Raw genomic sequence first — 15,257 nt, 5'->3', positions numbered from 1 at the left:
TAGCTCACCCTTCCGGCGTGGCCTGGGCTCAGAAACCGCCCTCCCCGGGTCCTGTCGGACCTCACAGATCCCACCGACGGCGAGGGTGACGGGACGGAGCCGCTTGTATTTAAAATGTTCTTTTTTTATTTGTCGTTTAAAAACAAACTTTGAAGAAGCAAAATCCAAAACTTGCCCTTTGCCTCTTGCAACATAAATTATGTACAGTTCAGAATGATCGCTGATACAAAACATGCCAAGGACAGGGGCGCGGGGGGGTGGAGGGAGAGAGGGCGCTTTAAAAAAGGGAATCATTTCATCCGCTGTTACGAAGGACCAACCTTGCTGTACAGGATACACACAACACAAAATAAAGTCTTCACGGGATTCACACTTGTCAGAGGTTTATTTTTTAAAAAGGGGGAGGGTCCTGGAGGTGAGGGGAGAAGACCGTAAAGGGGAAAACTGAAAACTGAATATGTGCAAGTGTAAACCAACCCAAAATACAAACACGGGGAGGGGGAAGGGAGGGGAGGGAATTCTGATGCAATTATACAGGCGGGGTACTTAAAAAAAACCAACAACCAAAATTCCAACCTTGTAGCTTGGGTCTGAGTTAGTTTATATAAAAATTAAAAACTGTATAAGGTTTCTTCACTAAATTCTACAGGACTATCGGATACCTAGCATATGCTTACAAAGTCTGCCCCATCCCCTTTTCCCAATCCAAGGAACCAAGCCCCAACCAGAGCCTGACTCGCAGGAGCCAATCTCCCCCTCCCTGTAGCCTAGACCTTTTGCTCTTGGAAAAGAACACCCAATGGCTTCGGGGGCAGCAGCCTGGTCTCCCCACTGTCTGATTTAATTACAGTGGTTTCTGTGGGGGTGGGGGGGATGTTACTCTTAAAACATTTGCAGCTTGAAACAGTTGAGGAAGCAGCTTAAAAAAAAAAATCTCCCTACCCCCATCAATCCGCAACCCCCCAAATTCAAAAACAAAACAAAAACAAACCTAAAATCACAACAGCGACCGTGCTCCCCCTCCAGCAGGCCCGCCCTTACACCGCCACCAAGCCCACCCCTACACTCCAGACATTTGATTCTTGAAAATATTAATTACAAAATGCCCTTTGCCCACAGCCCCTAGGAGAGAACTGCATATAAGCTTCATCTTCATCCCCATGGCTCCCTACCAGAGAGGGGTCTGGGGCCTCACCCAGCCCCTGACCTACCCCTACCCCCAGGAAGAGGTTCAACTGCAGCACAAGCTTGGGCAGAAAGGGGAAGGAAAGGGAGGCAGGGGAACCCATTACCCTCTGGCTCCCCCTGGGGCCAGCTCACTTTTGTGCGTTATAACATAGTCCAACTATACAAAACGGGGTGGGAATCGCCCAGCCTCTATACCCCCACCTTACAGCAGTCACAGCCAGGGGGTGGGGAGGAGGGGGTGAGGAAAAGGGCGGTAGGTTGGGTAATGGAGGGGGCCCCCCCACAAGGGGAGCTCCATGTGTCCGCCCCACGCCCCCCTACCATTTATAAACTGGTTTTGTAAAAAGAAAATAGATATATTTATATAGAATATATAAAGCACAAAAATTAGTAGTTTTACATTTGCTCTCCCCGGGGGTTGGGGGAGAGGGGAGGGTTCTCACCTCCAGCCGGCTCCCCCATGCCCCACAAGACTATGTACAATCCCATGTATAAATAGATAAATACCCCCCACCCTCCCCGCGCTGACACTAAGCTCCCCCACCCCCACATCACCACCCCTTCCCACCAGACCAGCAGCAGTTTGGTGACTGAGGGAAAGTGGGAGCTCCGGGCCACACCCTGCCTCACTGGGTATGGGCATGCCACTCAGGGATAGCCCTCACCCTACCACCCACCCACCCCATCCAGGGGCTGGAGGGCAAATGGGCTCATGATGGGGTTGGGAAAACAGGAGGGAGATATCCTGGTCCTAGGTTTAGCACACCCCTCCTGCCCCCATGTCCAGATGGAGAAGGAAGTCCTAGAGCAACTAGGGGCCAGTCATCCCCAATCTTCATCATTAGCCTCAACCACCATCCCATGCCCATAATTAAAAACAAAGATGGATTTTTTGTTGTTGTTTTTTCTTCTTCCTCCTACCCCCCTTCCACCCACTCAGAAGAGGGCAGTGAGGTGGGGGAGAGGGTTGGGGCAGTAGGGGGCTTGGAGAGGGTCTCACATTTCAAAACAGCAAAAAATCCAACACTTAAATGAGGTAGGTGTGGGTGCGGGGTCTCCTTGCCCGGCTTGCCTGGCTTGCCCTCCTGGGCAGCTGGGCGCCTCTTTCCCGTTCATGTTGCATTTGTCAGAGTGGAAAACAAGGAAACACAACCCATAGAGAGACAGAAACACAGAGGAGAAGAGGGAGACAGAGACAGATTGAGAGGGAAGGGGATGGGGGTGAGGGTGGGGGCAGGACCCGGCAGGCAGGGCCAGGTGTGGGACCCGGCCTTTGGGATTGTCAAGCTTAGTCAAGTCTCTTTGCAGCCTTGAGTTGGGCCAGAGAGGTCGGTGGGAGCAGCAGGGCTGTGAGGCCCGGCCACACATCCTCCTCCCCCCTCCCTGCTGCCTCCCAGATGCTTCTGGGTAGTTCCCGGCCCATATCCCCCTCAAACCTGAGATGCCCAATGGCTGCTTCTGTCTGGCCCCTCCTGGAGCTGGGGGCAGAGATGCTAGCCTGGGGGCCGGTGGCGGGGAAGAGGGTCGTCCCTGGTGCCCAGGGTGGGCTTGGCCTAGGGCCCTCTGCCCCAGCCTCCTGCTCCAGGGGCTCCGGTCAGCCGGCAGCCCCAGCCCTGGGTCCTGGCTCTGGCTGCTACCTCTCTTCCCCCTCATCCCTTTCAGGGAAGAGGTTGGGGGTGGGGGGACTCCCCTGCCTGGTAGCCTCAAAGCTTCTTAGTTCATCCATTTCCGACAATTCCAGGCTCCACAGTGGCAGGGGATCTTGTGCTGATCGTCCTCAAAGTCAAACTGATAGTCATAGGTCAGCTGGAAAGAGAAGAGGGCAGAATCAATGCCAGCCCCCCAGAGGAAGTGGGGGAGGGCAGTGGCCTTGGAACTTGACTCCTGGGGAAGGACAGAGAAGAAGGAGCTTCTTTGTCACTCACTGAGGATGCTTCCTCTTACCTCCTCTCCTTTGGGGATTCGCCGGCTGGAGATGATGATGATTTTGTCCTCCTTGTCAAATGTCACAACTTCTGCCACACAGTTAGGGGCACATGAATGGTTAATGTACCTAGGCAGTGAGACAGAGTCAGAGATGTCAAGCAATTTGAGTTGGATGATTCTGGTTCCTTGTTGGCCCACCCCTAGAATGCCACCCTCAGGGACCCGTAAATCCCTTCTTCTCATCCTTCTCTCACCTGGCAGGACCCCCAGTCAACGTAGCATCAATCACATGCTCGTTGTTTATTCGGAACATGTAGATGCCTCGATTCTAGAAAGGCAGAGATTGCAGAAGAAGCAGCAAGAATATCAGAGAATGGCAGCAGAGGTGGTGGGATCAGGTAGTGGGCTTATCTTTGTTTCTTATTCTTCCTTTCTTCTGCCTCTCCCCTCCTCTTCCCACAGCTTTCCACCTGCTCCTCTGGCCCCAGTCCTGCCCCTTGCCCTTGGCTGAGTGTGGACCATGCACTATCACGGCCCCTCTGCCAGCCCATACCTGCTCCTCATAGATTTTCTCACGACGGTTGGCCACCTCGTTGCGAATGATGGTGCCAATGTACTCGATGACCATTGTGTGCTTTTCTAGGTCCTTGGCTGCATAGAGCCCCAGGCCCTGGATACGGGAGCGAGCCAGATACACATTGTTCTTCCACTCGGTGCGCAGCCGCCGGTACTGAGATGACTTGGAGTGCACAAACTGCTTGCTGTATGGGGTGTTGGTCTCGCCTGTGAAGGTGCTCTGATATGCTTTGGACATGCTGGTGCTGTTCAGAGTGTGGGGCCTGGGAGGTGATATAGTCCATGACAAGACAGCTCTCCCTCAGAGCAGACGCACACCACCCGCTTCCTCCCTGGGATGTGTGACACTCCAGTTAGGGGTGTGTGCTGCCTTGGGAATGGAGTGGAGGCATCTGGGTCTTGGCTTTGGTGAGGCAGCAACTAGCTACAGGGACCCTTCCAACACCCTGGGTGGCACAGAGAGCCCAGGATGGGGGGTGGGAGTGTGAAGGGAGGGAAGGGGCCCTGATTCCCCTACACTGAGCCCGCTCTCCCATCACCCTACCTTCTACCACCCTCCTGCCAAACTGGACTCAAGGCCGTGCTCCTCTGGGACATCTTCCCTAAGCAGCTCAGGCCTGGAATTTAAGCTCAGGATTTGCTCAAATATCTGAGTCCTAACTCCTGCTTATGCTGGAAGCTCCTGCTTATACTGGTAGCCGTGTCTACCACACTGGGCTGGATCTGAATTAAAACTGGCTCTGAATTCACAGCCAAAAGGTGGTAACCTTTCCTTTCTTCAGACTGTCCCCTACTCTGAAATAAGATCGGGCTCTGTGCAGATGGCTCAGTGCAGGGGAATTACTGCTGCCTGGCAGGATGCCTTTCCACCACCCTAGGGCACCAGCCAAATTCTTGCCCATCCCAGATCAGTGGTTTTCAAACGTTTTTGATTATTTTTTCTATACAGCAGAATTTTTTTTTTAACAAAACTTTACAGGAACTCCAATACATAAACTAGGTGGAAACGGAATTTTTCTGGTTGAATCCAATTTGGGGAAGGGGGAGTTATGCATGGGGAGGGCCAAGTTCTCCCCACTCAGTTTATGTGTTCCAGGGCTTTCTGGAACACACAGTTTGAAAACCACTGTTACAGAGCATCAAGGATTAGGGCTGACTGGGGCAGAGTCTGACGCTTTACAACAGCCCAAGAAGCAACCAAAGGCCTCCAAGAAAGCCCTGCTACCATGGATTCTGCCTCCCTCTACCCAGGGACCAAGGTCAGGCTATTGTGGTACACAGAAAGAACAGTGAACCACAAGTCAAGTGGCAAGGCTCTGGTCCCAGCTGTGTGACCTTTGTCTAGTCATTTAACTTTTCTGGGTCTCAGTTTTCTCAGCTGTAAAATGGGGATCATACCACCTGCCCTACCTACCTCATAAGGTTGTTGTGAGGATCAAATGAGATAATGGATGTGAAAACGCTTTGAAAAAAAAAGTATAAAGTGCTATACAAATGTAAGGTTTTATTATTTTCCTATTATATTCCTAATTATTTATTTTTGACACCAACTCAGCCTGGGGAAGGGATGGTTTTTGACACCAACTCAGCCTGGGGAAGGGATGGTGAACCTAGCACTCATGGGGCATCTGTCTGAGGTTTGGAAGAATCACAGGCCCCCAGAAACAAAACAGGGAAGGAAGGTGGTGACTGGGTCCTCTATATATTTCACAGTATTTCACCACTGTCCACCCAGATCCTCCCCAATGATCATTCCCAGGGTGCCCAAGATAAGTCTGTCCCTGGACGACAGGTCAACCCAGAACACCTGGGTTGGGGGAGGAGGAAAGGGATACCCTAGTGATCCTGTGTACCCTTTAATCAGGAGGCCTAAAGTGATCCCCCCAGTCTCTCCAAGGGAACTCTGATCTGTAACCCTGAATACTCATAATTGGCCAGAGGGTGCCTACCAAGCCCCACACCCACATCCCTTGGCTGCAGCCATAAGCTCACCGTTTGTAGTGTGTGAGGATTTTAGGCTCTGATCGCGCACAACCAGTGGGGTTGATCATGAGCGGGAGCTCCATCAGGGGGTGCCGTCCATAGCGGAATAAATAATTTTGGCAGCTCTCCACTCCAGGCAGCTGTGGGCACAGATCATGCTCACTTTAGCCTGAGTACTTCTGGGGCAGGAAAGACACTCCCGGTGCCCACCTGGCTCCCAGCCCTCGGCCCCCTCCTTACTGATTCAGCTATGCGCAGCACCGCATGCACCGTCAGCCCAAAGAGCTCCTCGCCTTTCAGGTACTCAGGGAAGAGCCGCAGCATGTCAGCCTCTTTTCTCATGGCAGCCACAGGCTCAATGATGCGATTCCACACCGCTAAGAGGAGAGGAAAGAGAGCAGCCCTCAGAGGCAACTTCTTCTGCTCACTGACCTCAGTCCTAACCTTGATCCAAAACTATAGTTGTTTTCTGTAGCTGCTCATCCCTCTGTCACGAGAGTGTGTGGTTCCTCAGGACCCCCTCTTGGCCTCCCAGTCTCAGTCTCCCTCAACAACCCTGGAGGGACATCAGAGAGCCCTGTGACACAGAAACATGAACCCAGGGCCCAGGGTACCTAGCACAGGCCACGGGCCTTACTGAGAGCCAGAACAAGAGGCATGTTTTGGAGTTGAGAAGACTTGGGTTCAGTTTCTAATACTGGCCATGGGGCCTTAAGGCAAACGCTCAAATCTCTCTATGACTCAGTTCCTTTATGTATAAACTTGGCATACTAATAGTACTTACCTTGTAGAATTGCATGAACAAAATAACCTACATGAATCACTCAGCTTAGTTTGTATCAACAGGACATGCTTGCTAAAATGTAATGACACCTACTGTTACTTTTATCATTAACGCTGAAACTAAGATCAAAAGATTTTATCTGGCAAAAAACAACCATAAGGAACTCAAGGATCAGACTGGGTGAGCTAGATGATAGGGTCTCAGAACTGTACCCTTTAGTTCCACAAGGTTAGGAAAAGGAGCTGGAATACGTGCAGTTAGACAAGCGAAATACCTTCAATTACAAGGGAATTCAAGGTGACTGAGAGATGCCAAAACATTTTCTCTGGGGATCTCCAGAGACCTTCACCTGCCCAAAGTTGGAGAGGAAGATCCCTCCCCAGGAGCCCACAGATCTCCTCTCAACATCATAAAGGTGATTCTGGGAGAAACTTGCCCAATTTCACACTACCACTTCAAGGGCCCCTTGCTCACCCTGGGGAGAGGCGTCAGTGAAGACCAGGTCCTCCAGGCCCTGCTCCATGACTTTGATCATGAACTCTGGCCGCCCGTTGTTTTCGCCGATGGAGCAGCGGTAGCAGCAGCGGCGGTTGTTAGTACGGAGGCTCCAGTAGATGCGAGTGGCCTCGTAGCCCACGGGATAGAGGGCAGTGGCACTGTGGAAGTCAGCCATCTGGTGGGGGAGCAGCTGTCCGATGGCGTGGAACACAAGACCCCCCACACGGAACATGTGCAGCCGCTCTCCTCGCTGGATGATGCTGGCGATTTGCTTCACCTCATCCCGCTCAATGTAGACCCGCCGGAAGACAGCAAAAGAGCTCAGCTCCTGCTCACAGGGCCCCTTGATCTTATGCATTGGACACAGCATGGTCTTGTCCTTGAAGAACATGCACTTGGCGCGGATGGCACAGGCAAAATGGTAAACATTGGGGCAACGCATGCGATTGCAGCTGCTGGTGGCACCAGTGCGCTGACATAGAGAGCACTTGGTGAGCAGTCCTCGGTGCAGGGCAACCTCCACATTCATCAGAGCCCCACCCTGCGTCTCGTATACTTCTGTGGACCACAGGGCACAGTTGAGGTGCACCCATAAGTCCAGGTCCAGGTTCAGCAGGCGGGCGGGCCCATCAGTGGCGCCATCCCCCTCCTCATGACAGAAGCAGCAGCGCCGCATGTCTCGAGGCACCTTGTCAGGTCGCAGGGCTGTGCCAAGCTGTTCCATAAACTCTGCCACTTCCCGTTCATCCTCCTGCCGCCCGCTGCCCTTCTGGATGGTCAGCAGCAGCCGCAGCCGCTTCCAGCGCACCCCCTTCCACTTCTTGAGGCGAGGGGGCCGGGAATCTTCACCTTCTTCAGAAGGCCGAGCTCGGGGCTTGGGCCGGGCTGATTCAGGGGATGAGGCCAGTGGCAGAGGTGAGGGGACTGGTGGCTCAGCTAAAGGTTCAGCTGGAAGTTCAACCAAGGGTTCAGCCGGGGGGCTGGCAGGAGAGGGTGCCAAGGGGGAAGGGGGAGGGGAGGGCTCTTCAGGAGGTGGGGCCGAGAGCTGTCGCACATCCAGGTTGGAGACGCTGTAGGTGTAGCTGTGTTGGGTGGGTGGCTCTGGGGCTGGGCTTTCCTATGGGAAGATGCCCTGGATGGTTAGTGGCAGCTCCTCACTTAACTAGTCCCCTCTCTATTCCCACTGAGATTCCACTGGCCCAAAAACCCTTTGCCTTCTCTGTCCTAGCTAGATACCCACCCCCTTTCCTCCAACAGACCCACCTGTTTGAGAAGGCTCAAGATGTCTAACTGGCTCTTCAGGGTATAGCCAGGTAACACAGCATCAAACTGCTTCAGCCAATCAGGGCCAGCTTCTGGGCTCTTGCCTCCCAGACCCTTTTCTTTCCCACCTGCAGGAAGGAAGGGGTCAGAGCCTCCCACCAGAATTATTCCTTGCAGGTCCCAAGGAGCTTCCCTGCCATACTCACCAGGGCCCTCAGCTTCCCCCTTCTTAGGCTCAATGCCTGCTCGGGCGGGGCTCTCTGGGAACAGCACCTCATAGGAGTTGGGGATCTTCATGCTTAGCAGCTCTGCCACTGCCACCATCACACCATTCAGGTTCTGCCAGGGCAGGAAAGGGGGTGGGAGAGCCGTGTGGAGTGAGCACTCCCACCACTTGGTGGGAACAAGGACACCCAGAATATAATTTCCCAAGCAGCCAGTCAGTCTTGCCCTCTGCCATCCAGCTCTCCTTCCCCAAACTGCTGTGGGCACTAACGGGACCTCCATAAAAAAGAGACCAGCGTCAACTAAGTTTAAGAAATGACACATGCTACATCCACTACTTGGAAACTCACAATACATGTTGGCAAAGTAAAGGATGTGAAGAGTCTTGTCATAAAAAAACTGTTTTGTTATTTTAACTGGGATTTCTAATTTCCTTTGATCACAAAAACCTGGTAACATTTTCAAAAACAGAGTTCCACCCAATGTGACTAGGGACGTGCTGTCTTGCAGCATTTGTCACATTTTACACACTCTCCTATTTGTTGACTTGCCTCTTTACCACTGAACTATGAGCCCCTCGAGGTCAGGGATTCCTCGTGCTTCATTTTCCCTAATCCCACAGTCCAGCTCAGGCTTTCATACAGTAGGTTCTCAACACATAGTTCTGAATGACTAAACTTATCCAGACAAGATTCTAGGACTGCTCCCTGACTAGCACCACCTTGGCCTCCGAGGTACCCCCAGGACACACCTTGGCTGCAGCAGCAGAAACCGTCAGCATGACTGACACCTCGCTTCCTTTGCCCTTTTCCCAAGTTGTGGCAGGCAGCTTCCCAGGGGCCTCCAGATCCAGGGCCCCATAAGGTTTCGTATCTGGGAAGACTGAGAAAGAGGGATCTGTATAAATAAGCTGCAGGTGCCTCTCTCCCCAGCTTCTGACAATGCAGCCTGGCCTGGCCAGGTCTGGTCCATACCCAGAACAGCCTCTACCTGGGATGCTGGCCCGAGGAATGATGGGGATGACAGGGGAGAGAGCCCGGTCATCCTGCTCCCACCGGCCTGAGCCCAGCTGTGGGAAACGAGGGGCCTCCTCCCCCAGGATGCTCTCAGGGGATGAAGCAGGCACTATGCTGTCAGGAGAATCGCTGTCCTCGTCACTCTCCATCCTGTGGGCCAAAAGTAAACAATCACTGCTACAGCCAGGCAGATGCCCTCTCCCAAATCTAGAGATCAGCAGATGTCACAGTCTTACTTGAATCTGCCATTAGCCAAAGGAAAAATAAGGCAACCTGTCTCCCACCCCAATTCCTCAACCCCATTTTTGGCCCCAACTGCACCTGACATCCTCAGTCTGATTGTGTGGAGGCGTAGGCAAGGCGGCCAGCAGATCTAGACTCTTCACCTCTGAAGCATCTGAGGGGTAGGTAGGAAAAGAAAAGCCAGGTTGAGAGACGCCAGAGCCGATGTGCTTTCTCTCCATATTTCAGCCCTAACTAGTACAAGATCTAGCTTAGCCATCACGACCACTGTCTACCCATCCGCCCATCTAGCAGTTTGGGGCAGATGAGCTATATTGAAACTTTCTAAGGAGTGGACTCTTCAGGTGCACGCTTTGTTTATAGCCTCTTAGCAAATCCATTAGAGATTATCTATCTTATAGTGAGAAAACTGAGGCTCACACAAGTCAGTCAAGTTACTTGGCTGCAGTAACACAGCTAAAGGAACACAGGAGCCAGAATTCAAATCCAGATCTGACTGTAGTTCATACCCACTGAAGCTGGGCTATTCCTTACAAGCAAAAGTTTCATTAACACTCTCCCTACTCTGTTACCTTTGCTCTGGACTCCAGAAGCCCATCCTTGCCTCCAATTAGTCAGTCCTGAGGAAGTCCTTATCTCATATAGCCAGTCATGTATATACACAGAACAACATGCAACCCACTCCTATCTTAAACTGTACAACAGGGCACACTAATTTGCTTAGACCCCAGCCACCAAGTCCTACCAGGGAAGGAGAAGCCCACTCTGCTCCTGACTTACCCCTCAGGGTCCCTTCAGTATCCCGAGCAGAGGCGACATCCCTGGGGTGCTCCCCCAGCTCTTCAGATGGAGTGACACCATTCACCATCTTCTGCTGCACCGATGGGGGTGGGGTGGGGGGCAGCGACGAGGGTGGTGTCGGCGGGTTACTCAGGTTATTCTGGGGGTGGGGTGGGGTGTTGTGTGCAAGATGGCATAGGGAGACTGACATAATCTCCTGGCCCTACACTATGTCAGCAATTTCCTCAAGCCTGCCATCCCCATCTCCACCTCCCCAAGAACCTCATCATCCCCAAAAGGTATTGCCATTTTTCTGACCTTGGTAAGCAGCTGGGAATAGTAGTCGGGGCCAGTAGGCAGTGCCCCACTTCCAAAGGCCCCCCTCAGCTGGCACTGCCCGTTGATTGGGCAGCCACTGCCAAAGGGAGCAAAGAGGCTAAAATTGGCGGTGATTGTAGGCTCCGTGAGGGGCAGCAGGGACAGCTCCTAGGAGGGGCAAGATGACAAGGTTGGAAACCTGCAGCATGTACATCTCTGCCACTGCACAGCTGGGGGCCAGGCTGCCCCCTATCCTGGGATGGGACCAGGGGACTGGCTCCTGGGGGTCACCTGTTTCAGCTGTTTCAGCAAGGCCTCGCTGGCCCTGACCCCGTCCTCCTTCCGCAGCTTCTTTCGGGAGCTCACCAACCTGTCGCTTGCCTTCTGTACCCGCTTGGGCTTCGGTGTCAAAGGCTTCCTTGCTGCTGTATCCTAAGCCAGATAAACCACATTGAAGGCTGCTATCCTCCTCAGAGCTCTCACCTCTTGTCTCACCCAGACCTGCTCACTCAGCCCCCGGGCTCTGGACCCCACTGTCTGTTCCACTCCAGCTAGAGTACTCACCTCCTTGTTGCTGGGGGTACCCTGTAGTTTCTGCTCCAGCCCAGCCAGTTTGCTGTCAATGTGGCCGTTGATCTCAGCTCGCAGCCCCTCGGGCCCCCGCCCAGTGCTGAGTTGCACATTCTTTGCTCGTAGAAGCTTCTGCAAGAGCAGATGCCCGGCCTCTGAGCGAGGGCCTGCTAGCAGGAGGTGGTTGCTGGTACCTGGTGCCCCTACTGGCTCCCCGTTGGCCTCCCTCTTCACCACCTGGGCTCCTAGGGAACATGACTCTTCCCGAGGCTCCTGTTTGATGCTGAGATGGGGTGGCTCGGGCACTGCCTGCCCATTCACCTGCTCCAGATGCCCAGGTACCAGGCTGCTTTGCTCCGGCTTCTGGGCTTCTGCTAGGGTGTCTGAGGGGTCCCAAGGTCCAAGGCCCTTGCCAAAGAAGGTATCCGCAAGCTGGGCAGCAGCAGGTGAGGCCCTCCCAGGAGGCAGTTCCAAGGGTGGCCCCTGGGGCTTGGGGGTTCCTGGCTGGGTGGTGGGAAGCTGGGTATCAGAGGGGGGCTGGGAGCTAGGGGAAGGTAATTGTGAGGAAGGTCTCTTTGGCTCTTGGGGGCTGGATGGTGGAGGTGTGGGATGGACAGGGCCAAGGACTGGTCCTGTGGATAAGGCTCCTTGTGGGGCAGGGAGCCGGGGTGGGCCCTGAGGTCGAAGCCCTGCCCCGAGCTCCTGCAGGGGGCCTGTTTGGGATCCAGGGAAGCCCCCAAGTTGGGGTTGGCGGCCCAGGAGGCCCTGGAGGGGAGAGGGCTGGGTCCCAGGCTCCTGGTAGGGAGGGGTCTGGCGTATTGCCTGACTCTGCTGTAGCTGCCGCTGCATGAGGAGCGCCTGTAGCTGCTGCTGCTGCTGAGGACTCAAGTGCCGCAGCTGTGGGTTTTTGGCCAGGACTCCTTGGAGCTGTGCTCGAAGCTGACCCACTGTAGGCATGACTCCAGCCCCAGGCAGGCCCTGCCCAGTCTGGGGGACAGATCCTGGTTTGGCAGGCTGTGGCCCTGCAATATTTTGCATGGGCCGCTCTAGTCCCAGGGGCTGTTGGGAGCCCAGAAGGTTCTGGGTCATGGGCCCAGGCTGCTCCCCTAAGGAAACAGAGGATTGGGCCAGCAGGTGGGGCACAGATGAGGCCTCTGAAGATGATCCACTGCCTGATTGCCCATGGCTTCCCACACCTGCTGTGTGGAGCAAGTTAACTTGCTGCTGCTGTTGTCCTGGGAGCCTCAGAGGTGGCTGCAGCTGCACAGAGTTGGGCTGAGGCTGGGCCTGGGGTTGGACAAGCAGGAGTTGTGAGTCTCCAGAGAGTGAGGGCTTTACCTCTCCTGGTTCAGTAGCCACTGACTCAGGTACAGTCCCTATTGCTAACGATCCTCCCTGATGTGTGGAGGGCCCCTCGGTGGCCTCTGGAGGAAGAGCCGTCTCTACAATGTTTTGTTCCTTGCCCGTTAGGATGAGGGTTGGGCCCAAGGCTCCGGGGCTAGAAAAGTGTTGCAGAGGCTTGGCTGGCATGCCAGGACCAAGTGTCACCTGCTGCTGCTGCTGCTGCTGCTGCTGCTGCTGCTGCTGCTGCTGCTGCTGCTGTTGCTGCTGTTGAGGAGACAGTAAAGTTCGACTCTGGTTCAAGAGGCCCATCTGCTGCTGCTGCTGTTGAAGCTGCTGCTGTTGCTGTAATTGCTGCTGCTGCTGCTGCTGCTGCTGCTGCTGCTGCTGTTGAAGCTGTTGCTGTTGCTGTTGCTGTAGCTGCTGCTGCTGTTGAAGCTGCTGCTGCTGCTGTTGTAGCTGCTGCTGTTGCTGTAACTGCTGCTGCTGTTGTTGTAGCTGCTGCTGCTGCAAGGAGGCCATAGGCTGAGTGCTCAGTTTGGGCTGCCCACCGTGTGGTATCACGCCCTGCTGGAGATGGGAAAGCCCTGCCATGGATCCCTGCTGTTGGTGCTGTTGTTGCTGCGGCTGCTGGGCTGTGACCAGGCGATGTCCCATAAGGCCCTGACCCTGCTGTGCCAGCTGGGGGGAACTCAGCACCCGAGGCTGAGTCAGAAGCACCTGTCTGTGAGGGCCCTGGGGGCCCAAAGCTCCAGGGTGCTGCTGCTGCTGTTGCAATACTGCCACCTGGGTAGGGCCCAGCATGCCCTGAGGCCCTTGGGGTGGCTGAGGGGACAGCTGCTGGACCAAGAGGCCCTGATGGCTGCTGGGAGGCAGAAGTCCCTGGGGCTTGGGACCCAGAGCCTGGTTCGTCTGTACCCCTGGGCCCTGCTGCTGTTGCTGCTGGATTGCCACCTGTCCTAGGAGGTGCTGCTGCTGCTGCTGTTGTTGCAATTTCTGGGCCAGCTGCATGCGCTGCTGCTGGAGCTGCAGCTGCCTTTCCTGTAAAAGCCTTGAGTCAGGTCCTAGGCCTCGAAGAGCAAGATTGCCAGGGAAAAAGCCCCCTGAGGGGCCAGCCAGGGCCCCAGCCCCACCAGAATGTTGCTGTTGCTGCTGTTGGGCCAGGGTGGTATTGAGGAAGGGGCCACCAGGCTGTCCAGGTAGTGCCATGCCCCCGGGGGGCAGGCGAAGACCTGCAGCTTGTCCACCTGGGGGGCCCTGTGGTGGCTGCAGCCCATGGCCAGGGAGCAGCTGACCAGGAAGCTTGGTGAGTAGCCGGGGACTCTGGGAAGGACTAAGGGCCAGCACGGCTGAGTGTTGCTGCTGCTGCTGCTGCTGCTGCTGCTGTTGCTGCTGCTGCTGCTGCTGCTGCTTATTCCGATATTCTGCCATGAGATTAGTGTGCTCCTTCTGCTGTTTCCGGACCTAACATGGGAGGGTCAAGGAGGTCAGCCTGAAGCCTGCCCACCCATGCCATCCCTCCTTCCAGGCTCCTGGTTGCTAGGTCAAGATCTGCCATCCCCACCTGATCCAGCTGTTTCTGAATCTTGCTCTGTTGTTCTGTAACCAGCTTGAGTTTCTCAGCATCAGCCTCTGGGAACTCACGGCCAGCCTTTTTGGCAGTGCGCTGCTTGGCACACAGAGCCTTCCGGGACTTGCGGTGCACCCCGATCTGTTCCTCTAGCACCTTCAGTTGCATCTGGAGGAGTTGCTGGGTATGGAACAGCCACTCCTCATACTGCCGCTGGTCGGCCTCATCTGGGAAAGAAAGTGGGGAGTCAGGGACTGCACAATGGTGATCCAAAGCCCTCTTGTCCCCACATGCCCCAAGTCACTTCCTTACATACGCCTCCCTATGCGCATACTCACTGATCACTCCCTGGGCAAAAGTGGGTGGATTGGGACGAGGCTGGGAGGGGTCACTGGCACTCCGCTCCTGTGATGAGAGAGACTAATAAAGGGTCAGTGTCTGTACCAGGCCCTAAGAAGGGTGGCCCAATGGCACAGGACACAAGTTCCTACTCCCACCTGACCATTTACCTGGCCACTTCCAGCTGCCACGTGGTTCTGCAGATCACCACCGGGTGCCCCTGAGAGCCTCTGGGCTAGCAGAGATACTTGTTGCCTAGAGTCCGCCAAAGCAAAAAGGACATGATGAGGAATACTGAAAAGCAAAGAGGTTGGACAAGTAGAAAGATCAAGAAGAATAGGGGAAGGATCGGAAAAGGAAAGGACCAACCCTCCTACCCCCCAAGTCTTACCTGTTCATACCAGGTGCCACTCCAATGCTGCCCTGAGCCATCACCTTCTTGATGCCTTTCAAAGCCACCATCTTGGCCTTTGCAATGGGATCGATGATATCTTCAGCAGCAAATTTGTCCAGGTCTGGAGAGAGAAGAGCCAAGTGAGCTGGGCATTGAAGTCAATGCTCCATTCCATGTCTGCTGTTCCAACACCTTGACTTCTACCAAGCTGAGAACAACAGCATGGTATGGTGAAAAGACACT

The 15,257-nt window shown here is 54.6% G+C and overlaps 1 protein-coding gene across 10 annotated transcripts in view; it reads right to left on the bottom strand.

The window, feature by feature from the left end:
• Positions 1 to 103: 103 nt before the first annotated feature.
• The window catches only part of KMT2D (lysine methyltransferase 2D), a 38,762-nt gene continuing 23,608 nt past the window's right edge, over positions 104 to 15,257 (bottom strand). For 5 of the 10 annotated variants that reach the window (XM_031683042.2, XM_072972867.1, XM_072972865.1 and 2 more), the window contains exons 36-56: positions 15,012 to 15,135; positions 14,791 to 14,875; positions 14,620 to 14,701; positions 14,276 to 14,508; positions 11,365 to 14,175; positions 11,092 to 11,232; positions 10,801 to 10,968; positions 10,483 to 10,642; positions 9,781 to 9,856; positions 9,434 to 9,609; positions 9,195 to 9,325; positions 8,425 to 8,557; positions 8,219 to 8,346; positions 6,932 to 8,072; positions 5,914 to 6,050; positions 5,683 to 5,813; positions 5,105 to 5,152; positions 3,668 to 3,953; positions 3,369 to 3,442; positions 3,133 to 3,241; positions 104 to 2,994 (exon numbers count right to left, since the gene is read on the bottom strand). In XM_031683042.2, coding sequence (XP_031538902.2) covers positions 2,902 to 2,994; positions 3,133 to 3,241; positions 3,369 to 3,442; positions 3,668 to 3,953; positions 5,105 to 5,152; positions 5,683 to 5,813; positions 5,914 to 6,050; positions 6,932 to 8,072; positions 8,219 to 8,346; positions 8,425 to 8,557; positions 9,195 to 9,325; positions 9,434 to 9,609; positions 9,781 to 9,856; positions 10,483 to 10,642; positions 10,801 to 10,968; positions 11,092 to 11,232; positions 11,365 to 14,175; positions 14,276 to 14,508; positions 14,620 to 14,701; positions 14,791 to 14,875; positions 15,012 to 15,135 — 6,467 coding nt within the window. In that variant the 3' untranslated portion in view covers positions 104 to 2,901. The remainder of the gene's footprint in view (positions 2,995 to 3,132; positions 3,242 to 3,368; positions 3,443 to 3,667; positions 3,954 to 5,104; positions 5,153 to 5,682; positions 5,814 to 5,913; positions 6,051 to 6,931; positions 8,073 to 8,218; positions 8,347 to 8,424; positions 8,558 to 9,194; positions 9,326 to 9,433; positions 9,610 to 9,780; positions 9,857 to 10,482; positions 10,643 to 10,800; positions 10,969 to 11,091; positions 11,233 to 11,364; positions 14,176 to 14,275; positions 14,509 to 14,619; positions 14,702 to 14,790; positions 14,876 to 15,011; positions 15,136 to 15,257) is intronic. The other 5 variants (XM_015238079.3, XM_006202933.4, XM_072972868.1 and 2 more) reach the window with 4 other exon arrangements.

Source organism: Vicugna pacos, chromosome 12 (assembly GCF_048564905.1).
Source record: "Vicugna pacos chromosome 12, VicPac4, whole genome shotgun sequence".
In the NCBI taxonomy this organism is placed as follows: Eukaryota; Metazoa; Chordata; class Mammalia; order Artiodactyla; family Camelidae; genus Vicugna; species Vicugna pacos.
The sequence above is the reverse complement of the archived record's forward strand: the minus strand, read 5'-3'. Positions and strand labels throughout refer to the sequence as shown.